Source organism: Candoia aspera, chromosome 3 (genome assembly GCF_035149785.1).
Source record: "Candoia aspera isolate rCanAsp1 chromosome 3, rCanAsp1.hap2, whole genome shotgun sequence".
Taxonomy (NCBI): Eukaryota; Metazoa; Chordata; class Lepidosauria; order Squamata; family Boidae; genus Candoia; species Candoia aspera.
Window position 1 is genome coordinate 108,197,600 of NC_086155.1, and position 17,093 is coordinate 108,214,692.

At 44.2% G+C, this 17,093-nt stretch overlaps 1 protein-coding gene across 1 annotated transcript; it reads left to right on the forward strand.

Moving 5' to 3' along the window:
• Positions 1-996: 996 nt before the first annotated feature.
• Positions 997-16,790, forward strand: MYOC (myocilin). The gene is made up of 3 exons (XM_063299892.1): positions 997-1,558; positions 14,111-14,239; positions 15,963-16,790. Exons 1-3 carry the CDS (start codon positions 997-999, stop codon positions 16,745-16,747), a joined length of 1,476 nt encoding a protein of 491 aa, XP_063155962.1. The 3' UTR covers positions 16,748-16,790.
• Positions 16,791-17,093: the final 303 nt, after the last annotated feature.

Genomic DNA, 17,093 nt, shown 5'->3' on the forward strand with positions numbered 1-17,093 from the left:
TCAATAAAATATAGTTCTGGTCTTTCTGTGAAGTTGATTTTCTGGTCTACCTAGAGGGGCTGACGGACAGGAGCTGCTCCAGATCAATCAGGAAGAGAAGAGAACCAGTCACCCTCACTTCTATCAATTGAATCTGTCACTCAGTCACCCAAGAGGGAGCACACAGGAAAGGAAGCATTATCTCCCCCTTTTATAGTCAGAAAGTAGGGCTTAGACCCTTTTTTTAGGTTTGCAATCTACAGAAGAAGGGTTTTCCACTCGGCTCAATTGAAATGACAAAGAAAAAAATGGTACAGATTGAAGGGCCTCCAAAGGGAGGTTGCGTGTTTGATAAAGGAGAGTGGCACTTAGCATCTCATCCATGGGATACACTAAAGGGCTGCTAAATGCAACAGACAGACAGTCACCAGCCCATCTCAGGAAGAATGGGCCCCATACCCAGAGAGATTTCAGGAGATTTCACCCTACCCATATCCATCAACCTGTTTGTGACAGTGGAGAACAGATGATGTTTTACTCCTTTGGATTTCAAGAAAACAGAATAAGGGGAAGCGATGCCCAGGTGCACTTGTGGCCAAGAGGCCTACTCTCTGCTTTTCCACAAGGACCCACACTGTCCCAAAAGCTTGCAAAGTGAAATTGCTCAAAGAATGAGTAATCCTGAACAATCCCTTCTGTCATGTATGTATGCCCAAACACATAAGTTGACTTTACAGATACAAACCTTGCAGATCTGCCTCCATGAGCCAATAATTGGCAGTTCATCTTGGAATCTTTTCTAAGAAAAACTACTGTGCCTTTAAGAGAGTTTTAAAATGTGTAAAACGTTCTGTGAATGCTGCTGCTTCTAGCAAAGCCACCCTCTACTGCACCTCCCTTAATTCCCAACTGTATAAAATTGTGGTCTGGGAGCACTGCATGAATTAATCCATGCTCTGTTTCTCAAAGAACTTGCTTCACTTTAAAGGAGAGGGGCTGGTGTGTGAGATCACAGGGATGCTGGTGACATGCCTGATTTCGGTCTGGATGGCATGTGGAGCATTTGGGAGTAATGTCCATCTTAACAAAAGCAATGACCAGGATGGCAGATGCATTTATTCCTTCACAGTCCCCAGTGAAAATGAAGACAGCTGTATTGGCTCAAGTGAAGTCCTGATAGCCATCCAGGATCTCCAGCAGGAAAGCAAAGCTCAGCACCTGGAACTAGAGTCAACTAGAGCACGGCTTGGCCTTCTGGAGAATCAGGTGAATCAGCTACAGGGAAGCCAAGTTAGGAGGACTTCTTTATCTACAGCTGGCTTGCTTCAAAGGGAGGTAGAGAGTCTGAAGAGGGAGCAAGCCCAGAGGGACATCCAAGCCAGCAGGCTGGAATTGACCATAAACAACCTCCTTCAAGACAAGTCAGCTTTGGAAGAACACAAGAAGCAGCTGGAAGAAGAAAAGAAGGAGCTGGAAAGAAGGCTAGAGAAAAGCATTCAGGAGGCGGCTCAGCTGAGAGCAAGCCATTGTCCTCAGACTGGAGAAGCCAGCAGTGATGTCCTTCAAGATCCTCAGGAAGGTAAATCTGGAGGCTCTTCAGCTAGGAGGTGTGTCCTTAAAAACGTATAGATGCCTTCCGTTATAGGTTATTTATTTTAATTAATCATTTCTTTTTTTAAAAAAAGAGAAAGCAAAGAAGTTATGAAAAGAAGTTGCAGAAAGTTATGAAAAATTAACCATAAAAACAAAATACATTAAATTATTTTTAACAATAAGGAAAAGGATTTTACAGGTCTTTTTGAATCTGAGCTGAGTTCCAGGGTCTCCACTATTCTGTTATTTAAAGATACCATAGAAAAAAGGGGGGAGAAGAAAAAATACTAAAAACAATTTAGGTAAATATTTGATCCCTAACTTCCCTTTTGTTATACTCCACCTGATATACAGTAAGGTTATATAGTTTAAGGACTCTCTGCTAATTCCCTTCTGTTCTGTATGCCCAGCCTCATGATCTGGTTTTGAGCTGCCTGGGATTATGGGAAAATCTTAGAGGGCAAGGGCAGCAGCAGATCAGGATTGTGGTTCAAAAGCAAGTAAGGAAAGAAAAAAAAATCTAAGTTGCTACTTCCTAGAGTTGTAAAGGTAGTGTCATGTTCTCATTTCAATGTGCTGTTAACATTGTAACGTTTCACATGTCCTCTTCTGTTCCGTGTTCCTTCACCCGGGGTTTTTCCATTCCTTCACCCTCCGTTGTTTTGAAGGCTTGGAATGTATGTTTGGGTTTGCGCTCCTGCTCAAGGTTACTTTCCCAGGCGCGTCTAACGGCTTCTAGCACCTGGGAGGGGGAGCGTCCTGACGAGGGATGGGGCGGAACTTGCTTACAGGCAAGGCTTTTAAGTTTGTATTTGGCGCGCTTTTGCTCATTCTCAGCTTTCTCTGTATTTGCATACTATTCCTTTAATAAATCAGTTATCTTTAAGCCCGAGCTTGTGAGACTGAGTATTTGGGATTAGGCAACCGTTACATAAAGCTGAGAATCATTTCATCCATTTTCCGCTAGCCCCATCCAATCGTTGGATAAGAGGGAACGCTAGCGATGACAGAACCTCAGCTTCGCGCAAGTGAGGGAAGCGAGGAGGAACGGGAGGCGGCCAGAATCCGGCCAGCGCTAACCTCGAGAGCGCAAAGAGCAGCACGTCGGGAGTTGCGAGATATCCAACTAGACGAGCTGCTGATATCCATGCAGGAGAGTCTCAGGAGTGAACATAGAACTGTTATGGAAAGAGCACCGGGGAGGGGGTCTCCACAATTGTCCTGGGAGCCCGAAGTCCCCTTGTCACCGAGGGTGGTGGTAACCAACCAACCTCCGGAAGAGCCGGTCACTCCAGCCCGTATGAGGGCATTAGAGGATAAAATGGATTTAATAGTGACAATCCTTAAGGATCTACCCAGAGAGGCAGAGCCCACCCCGGAGGATTGGGAGGAAGAGCCGTCACAGTACCCCAGGCACAGTACCCTATCAACCCGGGGGAGAAGCAAGACTCGATCAGCCCGTCAAGGGGGGGAGCGAGAGGCAAGACCTCCTAGGGATCGACCACCCATGGGGGCTCGGCGTACGCTGACATTCGCGGCACCGCCACAGCCAGCTGAGCCGGCAAGAACCTTCCCACCATTTGGAGTGAAATTCGATGGGGATCCCACAACGCTCTCCTTCTTTCTCACTAATGCCAAGCATTATATAGAAGATTGGGGTCGGAACTTTCGGTCAGAACATGGCAAGATCAATTTCATTGCCAACAAGCTGAGAGGAAGGGCAGCGGATTGGTATGTGCAACTATGCCAGGCTGAGGCAACTGAGTTAGAGGACTTCGATGACTTTTTGTGGGCACTTAAACAGCATTTCGAAGACCCCCTAGCTCAAGAAACAGCTAAAAATGACCTGCGGAAACTCTACCAAGGGTCCCTCTCAGTTGCCAAATATGCGTTGGAATTTAAAGCTTTGGCAGGAAAAGTGGAAGACTGGTCTGAGCCAACAATAATTGAATTGTTCAAACAGGGGCTAGAACCCGAAATCCTTCGATGGGCACTAGGAAGAGATGATCCCAAAACGCTATATGGGTGGATTCAGTTGGCGGGCAGCGCAGAAAATGCCCTACAAACCTATGCCCATACCAAAGAGCTTAGACAAACGCGTCTTGCTAGAGGAGCGCGCACATCTGGACTTGCCAGCCGCCCCAAACCAAAAACCTGGGAAGAGGAGAGGGAGCGACGGTTCTCCAAGGGTCAGTGCCTCAGATGTGGGAAAGAAGGGCATCGAGCCACGTCGTGCCCGAGACGCCGTCCAGAGGAACGACAGACGAAACCTACGGTAAAGTCGCCTGCTCCTGCTCCACCGCGAAAACTGAAAGCAGCCGTCGCGGAACTGGACCTGGACCCCCCAGAACTACCCTTCGGAGAAGAGGAAGAAGAGTTGCAATTCGAGCAGCCGGCGGGAAAAGCCTACCACCTGCCCTGAAGGGCGCCCTAGGGCAGGTGGAAGAAACCGGGCGTAACCACGATTCGGTGAGTGGAAATTTCCCCACACTGACTGTTAAAGTTAAACTGAGCTCAAAAACCAAAACTGTGGAAGTGTGGGCCATGCTAGATTCGGGTTGCTCCCGTTCCCTTATGCACCCTGATGTCGTAGCGGCTCTGGAACTGCCCACGTTCCCTTTGCCAAGACCTATGATTTTCACCCAATTGGATGGAACTATGGCGGGAGGGAAAGCAGTCAATCATTCCACAGGACTGGTCGCCTTGCAGATGGGCTCCCACCAAGAAAAGCTGCCATTTGTGGTAGCTCCTGTGGGGGGTCCTCTGGTAATCTTGGGGATGCCGTGGTTTGTGCAACAGAACCCTTTTATCAACTGGCTGCATAGAACTGTGACTTTTGCAGATGGATTTTACAAAGTACCCGAAAAGGACCTACTGGAAGACATGGAGGGTGGAGGGGTAGCGTATACTACTGTGCAAACGCTTCAACTTCTTGAGGGACTACCCAATCAGTATCAGGATTTTGCTGAGGTATTTGGGGAAAAGGAAGCGGATCGCTTGCCACCCCACCGAAAAACGGACTGTGCCATTGAGTTTTTACCAAACGTAAAATTGCCTCACCCAAAAATATACCCCATGTCTCCCAAAGAGCTCACTACGCTAAGGGAGTTCATTGACAAAAACCTGGCTAGGGGTTTCATTGAGCCGGCTAATTCCCCGGTAGGAGCCCCTGTCCTATTCAGGCCAAAAAAGGATGGGTCATTAAGGCTTTGTACCGATTTCCGCGGGCTCAATGCGGTCTCAATATTAAATAAATATCCTTTGCCCCTGATCAAAGATATGTTATCACATCTGGCCAGAGGCAAAATTTTCTCAAAACTGGATTTGAGAGAAGCTTATTTTCGTATTCGCATAAGGGAAGGAGATGAGTGGAAAACAGCATTTAACTGTCCTCTTGGGGCTTTCCAATACAAAGTCTTACCATTTGGTTTATCCGGAGCACCTGGGGTTTTTATGCAACTAATCAATGAGGTCTTGCATGACCACCTATTTAAGGGGGTACTGGTATATTTGGATGATGTATTGATTTATACTGAAACCATGTCAGAACATATCCACTTGGTGCGTCAGGTACTGGCTAAATTGAAAAAAGCAGAGTTGTACGCAAAACTGTCAAAATGTGCATTTCATCAGTCCCAAATTGACTACCTAGGCTATCGAATTTCAGCTCAGGGCATTGAAATGGACCCTGCAAAAGTAGAGGCTATTCTGGCATGGGAGCCTCCCCGTACCAGGAGACAATTACAAAGTTTCCTTGGATTCTCTAATTTTTATCGGGCATTCGCCCAAAATTTTGCTGAAATCGCCCTCCCCCTTACTGAACTGTTAAAAACTAAAGGACAGGGGGATACGCGACGTTCAAAAAACCCAGGCGCGCTCCTTAAATGGACTCCTGCCTGTCAGCAAGCGTTCGAAGCGCTCAAACAAATCTTTACCACAGAACCAATTTTACAGCATCCAAACCCCTCTAAACCCTTCGTTGTACAAGTCGATGCTTCTGATTTCTCCATAGGAGCAATTTTGTTACAATCTGACCAATCTGGCGCCTTAAAACCCTGTGCCTACCTCTCTCGCAAATTCACTGAAACGGAGAGAAGATGGCACGTTTGGGAAAAAGAGGCTTTTGCTGTAAAAACGGCTTTAGAAACATGGCGACACCTATTGGAAGGCACTTCAAGCCCTTTTGAAGTCTGGACCGACCATAAAAACCTGGAAGCTCTAAGCACCAGTCGAAAGCTCAGTCCCAAACAGCTGCGCTGGGCTGAGTTTTTCAGCCGCTTCGACTTCACCCTTAAATTTATACCAGGCAAGAAAAACTTTTTAGCTGATGCACTCTCCCGCAGACCCCAAGATGCTGGCCCAGGGCCAACGGTCCAAGGCACCGTCTGGACCGACAAACAATTAAGTTTGGCAGCAGTGACTCGCAGCCAGACCCGAGCGCAATCAACGCAACCTCCAGCCGCTCTGCCTTCCAGCCGCTCGCCGCACTTGTCAATTCCCTCCGATTTGCAACAACAGTTGCTTTCCCACCTTAAAACAGATACTTGGTTGCAAACCAATAGACACATTTTAACTTTCACCGACGATCTTGCCTGGCGCAACGATCGCCTTTATGTACCCGATGCTATGCGAAAAACCATACTCCAGCGCTGCCACGATGACAAGCTCGCTGGACATTTTGGCTACGTAAAAACTTTGCACCTTGTTCGCCGGCAATTCTGGTGGCCAACTTTACTCAAAGACCTGAAGGCATATGTGTCTGCGTGCCCTGTATGTGCTGCGATAAAACGCAAACCAGGCAAACCCCAAGGTCTCCTTCAACCCGTTGCCACCCCGTCTGTCCCTTGGCAGGACATTTCCATGGACTTTATCGTTGATCTACCCCCTAGTCAACGCAAAACTGTCATTTGGGTGGTCAAAGACTTTTTCTCCAAACAAGCCCACTTTATTCCATGCGCGTCTATCCCCACCGCACAACAGCTGGCACGCCTCTTCCTCACCCACGTGTACCGCCTCCACGGTATCCCCGCCCGTTTGGTGAGTGACAGAGGCACACAATTTACGTCACAATTCTGGCGGGCATTTTTAAAACTTTTGGGTACAAAACAGTCACTTTCCACCGCCTGGCATCCGGAAACGGACGGATCTACAGAGGCGGTTAATTCCACACTGGAACAGTACCTCAGGGCTTTTGTTAACTACCAACAGGACAATTGGGTCGACTTACTCCCATTTGCTGAGGTCGCTTACAACAATGCCGTTCATCAAACCACTGGTCAAGTTCCTTTTAAAACAGTTTTTGGACGTGAATTTGTTCCTATTCCTGAACTTCCTCATCCTCAACCCCTACCAGCCTCCCTTACTGACTGGGCGGACTCTCTAAAAGACTCATGGTCTAATATTCAACTGGCTCTCCTCCATGCCCAAGCTACCTATAAACGCCATGCCGATGCAAAGCGTTCCCCAGAACCATCCTTTGCTGTCGGGGATAAAGTCTACTTATCCACTAAGTTTATCAAGTCCCCACAGTCCTCTAAGAAACTTGGCCCTAAATTTGTCGGACCTTTTCCAATTATTGCTCAACTCAACCCTGTTACGTTTAAACTTGATTTGCCTCACAACCTTAAACGTTTACATCCTGTTTTCCATTGTAGTTTACTCAAACCCTGCCTGTCGTCGGACCGCTGGCATCCACAACCCATTCCACCACCTCCACTCATGATCGACAACCAGCAACACTTCGAGGTGACATCCATCCTCGACTCCCGACGCCAGCGCTCCACTTTACAATACCTCGTCCGCTGGAAACATTTCCCTCATCCTGAATGGGTTGCTGCTCCGGACGTGCTTTCCCCTCGTCTCGTAGCCCAATTCCACTCTGCCTACCCTGACAAACCTGCTCCATAGTTTTTTTTTCTTTTGGAGGGGCAATATGTCATGTTCTCATTTCAATGTGCTGTTAACATTGTAACATTTCACATGTCCTCTTCTGTTCCGTGTTCCTTCACCCGGGGTTTTTCCATTCCTTCACCCTCCGTTGTTTTGAAGGCTTGGAATGTATGTTTGGGTTTGCGCTCCTGCTCAAGGTTACTTTCCCAGGCGCGTCTAACGGCTTCTAGCACCTGGGAGGGGGAGCGTCCTGATGAGGGATGGGGCGGAACTTGCTTACAGGCAAGGCTTTTAAGTTTGTATTTGGCGCGCTTTTGCTCATTCTCAGCTTTCTCTGTATTTGCATACTATTCCTTTAATAAATCAGTTATCTTTAAGCCCGAGCTTGTGAGACTGAGTATTTGGGATTAGGCAACCGTTACAGGTAGTCTTGAAACTGCCAGCAGCTTGTCATCTTGGTTATGATGCTAACAAGGCATTCTTTCTGTTAAGCCATTTTCTTTGGCATTGATGTTAACTCTGGTTGAATTTATAAAGAAATCTGAAAAAGGCGAACAATTTCCCTCATCCCCTTTTTGGGATTTGCTTAGTCTACCCACTGGGTTTAAAAAAGCCAGATGGTAGAAAAAGGAATGATAGGATACTGGAATTGGGATCTGGTGTCTATTAGTGAAACTTTCTGGAGTAGAAAGCCTCAGCTGCTGCAATTACTTTTATTTTGAATACCTCATGCTATATTTAATGGCATTAGTTTCAGGCAACAATTAAAAAGATTCGTTTTTAATTAACTAGCCTTGTTGTTGTTGTTTATTCGTTTAGTCACTTCCGACTCTTCGTGACTTCATGGACCAGTCCACGCCAGAGCTTCCTGTCGGTCGTCAACACCCCCAGCTCCCCCAGGGACGAGCCCGTCACCTCTAGAATATCATCCATCCACCTTGCCCTTGGTCGGCCCCTCTTCCTTTTGCCCTCCACTCTCCCTAGCATCATCATCTTCTCCAGGGTGTCCTGTCTTCTCATTATGTGGCCAAAGTATTTCAGTTTTGCCTTTAATATCATTCCCTCAAGTGAGCAGTCTGGCTTTATTTCCTGGAGGATGGACTGGTTTGATCTTCTTGCAGTCCAAGGCACTCAGAATTTTCCTCCAACACCACAGTTCAAAAGCATCTATCTTCCTTCTCTCAGCCTTCCTTATGGTCCAGCTCTCGCAGCCATATGTTACTACAGGGAACACCATTGCTTTAACTATGCGGGCCTTTGTTGTCAGTGTGATGTCTCTGCTCTTAACTATTTTATCGAGATTTGTCATTGCTCTTCTCCCAAGGATTAAGCGTCTTCTGATTTCCTGACTGCAGTCAGCATCTGCAGTAATCTTTGCACCTAGGAATACAAAGTCTTTCACTGCCTCTACGTTTTCTCCCTCTATTTGCCAGTTATCAATCAAGCTGGTTGCCATAATCTTGGTTTTTTTGAGGTTTAGCTGCAAGCCAGCTTTTGCACTTTCTTCTTTCACCTTCATCATAAGGCTCCTCAGTTCCTCTTTGCTTTCAGCCATCAAAGTGGTATCATCTGCATATCTGAGATTGTTAATGTTTCTTCCAGCGATTTTAACTCCAGCCTTGGATTCCTCAAGCCCAGCATGTCGCATGATGTGTTCTGCGTACAAGTTGAATAGGTAGGGTGAGAGTATACAGCCCTGCCGTACTCCTTTCCCAATCTTAAACCAGTCCGTTGTTCCATGGTCTGTTCTTACTGTTGCTACTTGGTTGTTATACAGATTCTTCAGGAGGCATACAAGATGACTTGGTATCCTCATACTGCTAAGAACTTGCCACAATTTGTTTTGGTCCACACAGTCAAAGGCTTTAGAATAGTCAGTAAAACAGAAATAGATGTTTTTCTGAAACTCCCTGGCTTTTTCCATTATCCAGCGGATATTGGCAATTTGGTCCCTAGTTTCTCTGCCTTTTCTAAACCCAGCTTGTACATCTGGCAATTCTCGCTCCATGAATTGCTGAAGTCTACCTTGCAGGATCTTGAGCATTACCTTACTGGCATGTGAAATGAGTGCCACTGTTCGATAGTTTGAACATTCTTTAGTGTTTCCCTTTTTTGGTATGGGGATATAAGTTGATTTTTTCCAATCTGATGGCCATTCTTGTGTTTTCCAAATTTGCTGGCATATAGCATGCATTAACTTGACAGCATCATCTTACAAGATTTTGAACAGTTCAGCTGGGATGCCATCGTCTCCTGCTGCCTTGTTATTAGCAATGCTTCTTAAGGCCCATTCAACCTCACTCTTCAGGATGTCTGGCTCTAGCTCACTGACCACACCGTCAAAGCTATCCCTGATATTGTTATCCTTCCTATACAGGTCTTCTGTATATTCTTGCCACCTTTTCTTGATCTCTTCTTCTTCTGTTAGGTCCTTGCCATCTTTGTTTTTGATCATACCCATTTTGGCCTGGAATTTACCTCCAATGTTTCTAATTTTCTGGAAGAGGTCTCTTGTCCTTCCTATTCTATTGTCTTCTTCCACTTCCGCACATTGCTTGTTTAAAAATAATTCCTTATCTCTTCTGGCTAACCTCTGGAATTTTGCATTTAATTGGGCATATCTCCCCCTATCACTGTTGCCTTTTGCTTTCCTTCTTTCTTGGGCTACTTCTAGTGTCTCAGCAGACAGCCATTTTGCCTTCTTAGTTTTCTCTCTCTTTGGGATGTATTTTGTTGCCGCCTCCTGAACAATGTTGCGAACTTCTGTCCAGAGTTCTTCCGGGACCCTATCTACTAAGTCCAGTCCCTTAAATCTATTCTTCACCTCCACTGCATATTCCTTAGGAATATTAGTGAGCTCATATCTAGCTGATCTGTGGGTCTTCCCTAATCTCTTTAGTCTGATCCTAAATTGTGCAAGAAGAAGTTTGTGATCTGAACTACAGTCAGCTCCAGGTCTTGTTTTTACTGACTGTATAGATGTCCGCCACCTTTGGCTGCAAAGGATGTAGTCAATCTGATTTCGGTGTTGTCCATCTGGTGAAGTCCATGTATAAAGCCGTCTCTTAGGTTGTTGGAAGAGAGTGTTTGTTATGCAGAGTGAGTTGTCTTGGCAAAATTCTATCAGCCTATGTCCTGCTTCATCTTGTTCTCCCAGGCCATGCTTACCTGTAATTCCAGGTGTCATTTGACTACCCACCTTAGCATTCCAGTCTCCTGTGATGAAAATAACATCTCTTTTAGGCATGTTGTCCAGTAGGTGCTGCAGATCCTCATAGAACAGCTCTACTTCAGCTTCTTCAGCATCTGTGGTTGGGGCGTATATTTGGATCACTCTGATGTTAGATGGCTTGCCCTGAATTCGAATTGAGATCATTCCATCATTTTTTGGATTGTATCCAAGCACTGCTTTAGCCACTTTACTATTAATTATGAAGGCTACTCCATTTCTTCTGTGGTCCTCTTGTCCACAGTAGTAGATCTGGTGGTCATCTGATGTGAAGTGGCCCATTCCAGTCCGTTTCAGTTCACTGATGCCCCAAATGTCTATCTTTAATCTTGACACCTCAGCAATAACCACATCCAATTTGCCCTGGCTCATAAATCTTACATTCCAGGTTCCAATGGTGTGTTGATCCTTAGAACATCGGATTCGCCGTTTACCACCAGCACCGCTGGCTGCTAGCCGTCCTTTCGGCTTTGAGCTAGCTGCGTCATCACGTCTGGGGCTAGTTGAACTCATCCTCTGTTCCTCCCCAGTAGCATTTTGACCATCTTCCGACCTGGGGGTCTCATCTTCTGATGGTATACCGACATATCTCTGGTACTTCTAATTAACTAGCCTACATTAATTTAGTCCAGCTTCTTGATACCAGTAGTGACTAACAAGAAAGCCCACAACCAGGGCATTCTTGGAGGAGCCCTCACTCCATCATTTGCTTCCAGCTGTTAGCTAGAAGTCATCTTGTGAAAGGTGACAGGTCCCCTGTGCAAGCACCGAGTCATGTCTGACCCTTTGGGGGGACACCACTTTCGCGATGTTTTCTTGGCAGACTATAGAGCAGGATGGTTTGCCATTGCCTTCCCCAGTCATCACCTTCTCTCAGAAGTCATCTTAACCACCTTTAAAACATCTGTATAACTATCCGTAGTGCTTCATACAAACAGCACTTAGCCCTTCCAGTCAAAATGATTTGGCAGCTCTTCCACCCTTCTCTCCTGAATAGATCTGCCCTCCTGCAAAAATCAGAGGAAGGAAAAGAGCACCACTGCTTCAATCCTGTAAAAATTCATGAATGAGATGGTAAATTCAGAATATGACAAATATTGCCCCCCAAAATGATAAATTAAGAAGATCCCCCTCTAAAAAGAAGCTTAGACATTGTCAATGCTACAAAGACAGAAAATCTTGTGTACTGCCAATTTCTCTGTTTTGTCAGCTAGAATTGTCATCTTCCACTGAAATCAGTCCTGGAGATCTCTGCATCCAGCATGGGTGTGCTTACTTGTATGTATTTGAACCTGCACATTGGCCAGTGTCCAGTCTCCAAAAAAGGCAGGTCCAGGACAAAAATATTACTTGAATTTATATCTATTCATTCCATATGTAAAATTAACTGATTCCCCCTGCATATGTACACACAAACCATTCTGTCTTATGCAAACTATTTTTTTCTCTCCCACATACATGTAAATACATATACAGTACTCAATCAGAGACTGCAAAAATGGACTTAATGAGCATAAAATGCATGCTTATTCTGCAATAAGTTGCACTGAATACTGTTACTCCCACATAAGTATGTATATGCCCTAAATATTCTGAGGATGGATCCATTTAGCTCAGTGTTTTTCAAACTTGGCAACTTTAAGATGTGTGGACTTCAATTCCCAGAAATCCCCAGCCAGCCTACTATTTAGTTCAATGCAGCTGGAATGGAAACTGGGGAATAGATCTTTGTGATAGGAAGCCTTACGTTTCCTTCTGATTAGTCTAGGTTTGGATGCCATAGTTTGACATAAAAGTCACATCTGAAGCATTCCAGCAAAACTGTGTCTGACTGCTTCTGGAAAGCAGTGAGTTATAGAAAAGAGTACATTAGGCCAAGAATTTTCTGGCATTTGAGAAGAAACAAGGACAAGTGGAATTGGAAACAACTCCTAAGGGAAGGAAAGATGGAAAAATGTTGGCTGCAAGCTTTAGGACTGCAGATGTTGGACTTTGGTGAAAAATTAAGAAGAGAAATAAGGATGTTAATTAGCTAATGGGCCAATTTGGAAAAGGTTTTAGCTGCTGACTTGGGTGTGATGGGATCTGGCTTACTGTACTGTCTTTTGAAGAGAGAAGGGGAGATAGGAACATTAAACCAACTGTCAATAGACTTTGGGAAATTATTTTGAAGGTGTCAGAGAAAAAGGAGAAATGTGGAAATACTTTAGCAGACAGGTGTTTTTTTAGGATCTATCTTGCATGATTGTAAGGTCTTCTTACTTAGTGCTTACAGGAAAGCCTGTGGATACATGATATGACATGGGGGTTATTTTTCAGCTGGCTTGTCACAGATCCTGACGCTGATTTGGATAAGAAGGAGTGACTGGCCCAGGGTCACACCTGACCAGCTTCTTTGACTATGTGAGGACTAGAACCTGGTCTTTCTGGTCCTACACAACACCTTAATCACTATACTCCACGGGGTCTCCTTTTGCTGATAGATGTGATACTGTTTATTTGGTTCCTATCCATGAGGGACAGGATCTCTCAGTGATTACCCTAAACAAAGGAAATTATTGAGATTCTCAGATGCAGGGGACATCAGCAGTACATGATGAGCTTGAATTTTGGAATGGTTGATGATTCCCATATCTCAAGGTTTTATTTTTCTTTCCAGTGCAAATCCATCAATGTCCATGTCCATGCATATATACAGAAAAACTAATTATACACCTTTTGGCTTAAATAGGAAGGTTAAAATCAGCATAAGATATTACCAAGTGACTATTTCTGTAGCTTTTGTAATTGCAATGTTTGCTGTGTAAGGGTACCTGCCTATTGCAGAGAGCTTCCTCTATCTGTGGAAGCTTTCCATATGAGCAAGGATACTACTGCATACAACTGTATGCAAAGCCTTCATGGATGGACCAAAAGCAATGAAAAGCCTAACACATTTGTTACAGTATTTGTGGATTGCAATTCACTTTACCATAGAGAAGCCTCTTTGCCACAGATGAGATATTTCTACATGTGGAAGGGTAGAATTAACATTTGTGTCTCATTTCTCCTGTATGTGAGAAGTCACATCAGATCCATAGCTCTTGATGAGCAATTCTGTGCATATGATATCTAATTTATGACCTATTATGTCCAAGTGAAGTTCCAGGTTCAGACCTTACAGTGCCAGTTGAAGGCTTACCATCGTCTTAGTTTCCCTTACTTGCAATTTACCTGCCTTACAAAAGTACTATAAGAATTCAAGGAATAATATACCTGAAATGCTTTCTACATATTAAAGTGATCTTCACCTACTAATGAAGTTTTCGGATAAAATCACAACCCACCTGGAAAGCTGCTCTTTCATGTTGTATAAATGGTTAACACAATGTCCTTTTAGGCATCCTATAATGTTGTTTTCATTCCACCTTCCCTCTGTAGTGTCTAAGTGGAATACTGAAAATCTGGGCTATCAGGAGCTCAAGTTAGACTTGGCTGAGGTTTCTGCATCTCATCTCATCAAGGAAGGCCCTTCACCCTCTCCTTCTAGTATAGAAGCTGAAGAATCAGGTATTAACTATTTTTTGGGTTCCTGTTTCTTTCTTTAGCTTTCTTTAGCCCTGGGTCAGCCATTTTCTTCCTTCAAACCCACTAATTATTTTTCCCCTCTCAGTACTTATTTTGCTCAGCTTCTAGTTTAGAATTTGGAAATATCCTCATCATTTTAGTCTAAAGATAGAAAGGGAAATGTTTGTTTCTCTGCCTGCCAAGTTATCTTTTCAGAAGTGGCGAATAGTCAAAAAATGTTGTCCCGTGCTCTGTTTGCCAAGTAGAGGCAGATATTAAAATGGGCTCCCACCCTTGGTGAGAGAGTCAATCTCACAGCATCCAGACCAATTTGGAAAAAAACAGTCCTTGAAATACTGTGACACCGACTGTGGCTAGAGACTCAAATGAGGGGAGGCTAAAGTCCATTTCAGGCATTTCCTTGAACTCATGAGGCTGGGGCGCACAAACTGGTTTCACCTCTACCCTTTTCAAACTCCACATGTTCACCCAGGTAGCCTGCCAGAAGGCTAAACTCATGGTTAGATGGATGGGAGTACAGCTCTTGATGGCATTGTGTTAGAAGCATTCTCCAAATTTATGCGAAATGGCATTTGACAAGACTAGTTGGAAAAAGTACAGCAATTTTTGCAAAGAGGTTAGTAAATATGCACAGTGTCCAATGCATTAATATTGCAATCGTCTTTTAACTAGAAAATAAGGCCAGTTGAACTCCGAAGGGCTTACTTTGAGAAAATGCATTCTTAATTAATATATTAGCACTTGGCTAACTATCTAGCACTCCTCCCCCCATATGTTTCTTGTTCTCTTCTTTTATAACAAACAGACCATGTCTGGTTCAAAAGCTCCCTGCCACTCAAACAAGTTCTTTCTCTCCTCTTTCACTCCCTTCCCTTCCCATGGAACAAACTTTAGTAACCAACCCTACATTTCACATGTTCCAGATTTGAAGTTCTAGGCAGAGTCAGTTTGGTCTAGTGGTTAAGGCACCAAGCTAGAAACCAGGAGACTGAGAGTGCTAGTCCCTCCTTAGGCATGAAAACCAGCTGGGTGACTTTGGGCCAGTCACTCTCTCTCAGCCCAACTCACCTCACAGGGTTGTTGTTGTTGTGGGGAAAAAGGAGGAGGAAGGAGTATTAAGTATGTTCCCCGCCTTGAGTTATTTACAAAAAATAATACAGGCAGGATAAAAAATCTAAAAAAACCCAGTTCCATAAGTGAGTGAACATTTCTTCTGAGTTTCATTTCTTCTGCATTGACTTAGAATGTTGGAAAATGTTAACTCCTATGTCCATTTCTCATTGTCCTTATCAGAAAAAAAAGTCAAAAGGGTTATAACTCTGTTTTTACTAAGGGTAGCTAACCTTTTTATTTAAGTACATATATGAAGTTTGAAACCTTTTTGGGCTAAAATAGGACACCATGTACTCAATTTAGGAACAGATAAATACTGTTACGTCCCCCCACAACTGCCAACATTGCAGATATTATTCAGAATTTTAAAAAGTGCTGGTGCTAGTTACACTACTAAGTAAACACTACTAGCCTAGATAGAACAGGGGTCTGATTAACCCAGCTACATGTGTTCATATAGGCCACTCTGCCAAATTAGGGACATCCCTCTTTCTGGATTCTATCTGGAGATCAGCAAATTTTAAAACAACAGTTTATAGCTGCATATTCTTTAGTTGGACAGATTAACTGTCTTGCTTATTTCCTGAATTAGGTTGTGGAATGCTAGTTTGGATTGGTGCACCAGTGACCTTCCGCAGGGCTGACACCATTACAGGAAAGTATGGCGTCTGGATGAAGGACCCACAACCTGTCTCTCCATATACCCATGAGACAATTTGGAGAGTTGACACTGTCAGTGTGGATGTCCGCCATGTCTTTGAATATGATGGTATGGATCAGTTTGTGAAAGGCTACCCTTCCAAAGTGCATGTGTTGCCCAGGTCCATGGAGAGCACTGGAGCTGTTGTTTATTGGGGCTTCCTCTATTTTCAGAGGCACAAGTCTAGAATAATGGTGAAATATGACCTGAAGAATGAAGTCATTGAAGTTCAAAAGGAGCTGCCCAATGCTGGCTACCATGGGCAATTCCCCTATTCCTGGGGTGGATACACAGATATTGATCTAGCAGTTGATGAGATTGGACTGTGGGTGATCTATAGCACTGAAAATGCCAAGGGGGCTATTGTGCTTTCCAAACTGGACCCAGAAACTTTGGAAATTATACAGATGTGGGAAACCAATATTCACAAGCAGTCTGTGGCTAACTCTTTCATGATCTGTGGCTCCTTGTATACCATTAGCAGCTACTCATCCCCTGAGGCCACTGTGAATTTCATCTACCGCACAAGTAGAGAGAACAGTGCACCACTGAAGATCCGCTTTGAGAGTCGCTACAGATACATCAGCATGGTAGACTACAACCCTACAGAGAAGAAAATAATGGCTTGGGATAACTTCCACATGGTTGCATATGACACCAGACTTTCTAAGATGTGATTACCTTGGAGAGATTGATAATGGAAAAATATTATATGGCAGCAAGACTTTTTTTAATTACCAGCATGACATAAATCACCCAGAATTGCTCCTGAGCTATGCCTCTGGAAATAAATAACTATGCAATGTGGGATCAACATTTAATCCTTTTAATGAGTTCATACAATAAAATAGTCTATTGCACCTCATGGGTAATTTCCCACTCTGTTGTTCTTAATAGAGCACTGTGTGTCTTCTTCAAAATATTAGCCTATGCATGCTACAGTCTTTGCTAACTAGAACAGAAAGGCATATGGCTATCAAAATGATATAAATTCTCTTTTTTTTCCAATTTCTCTTTAGCTTC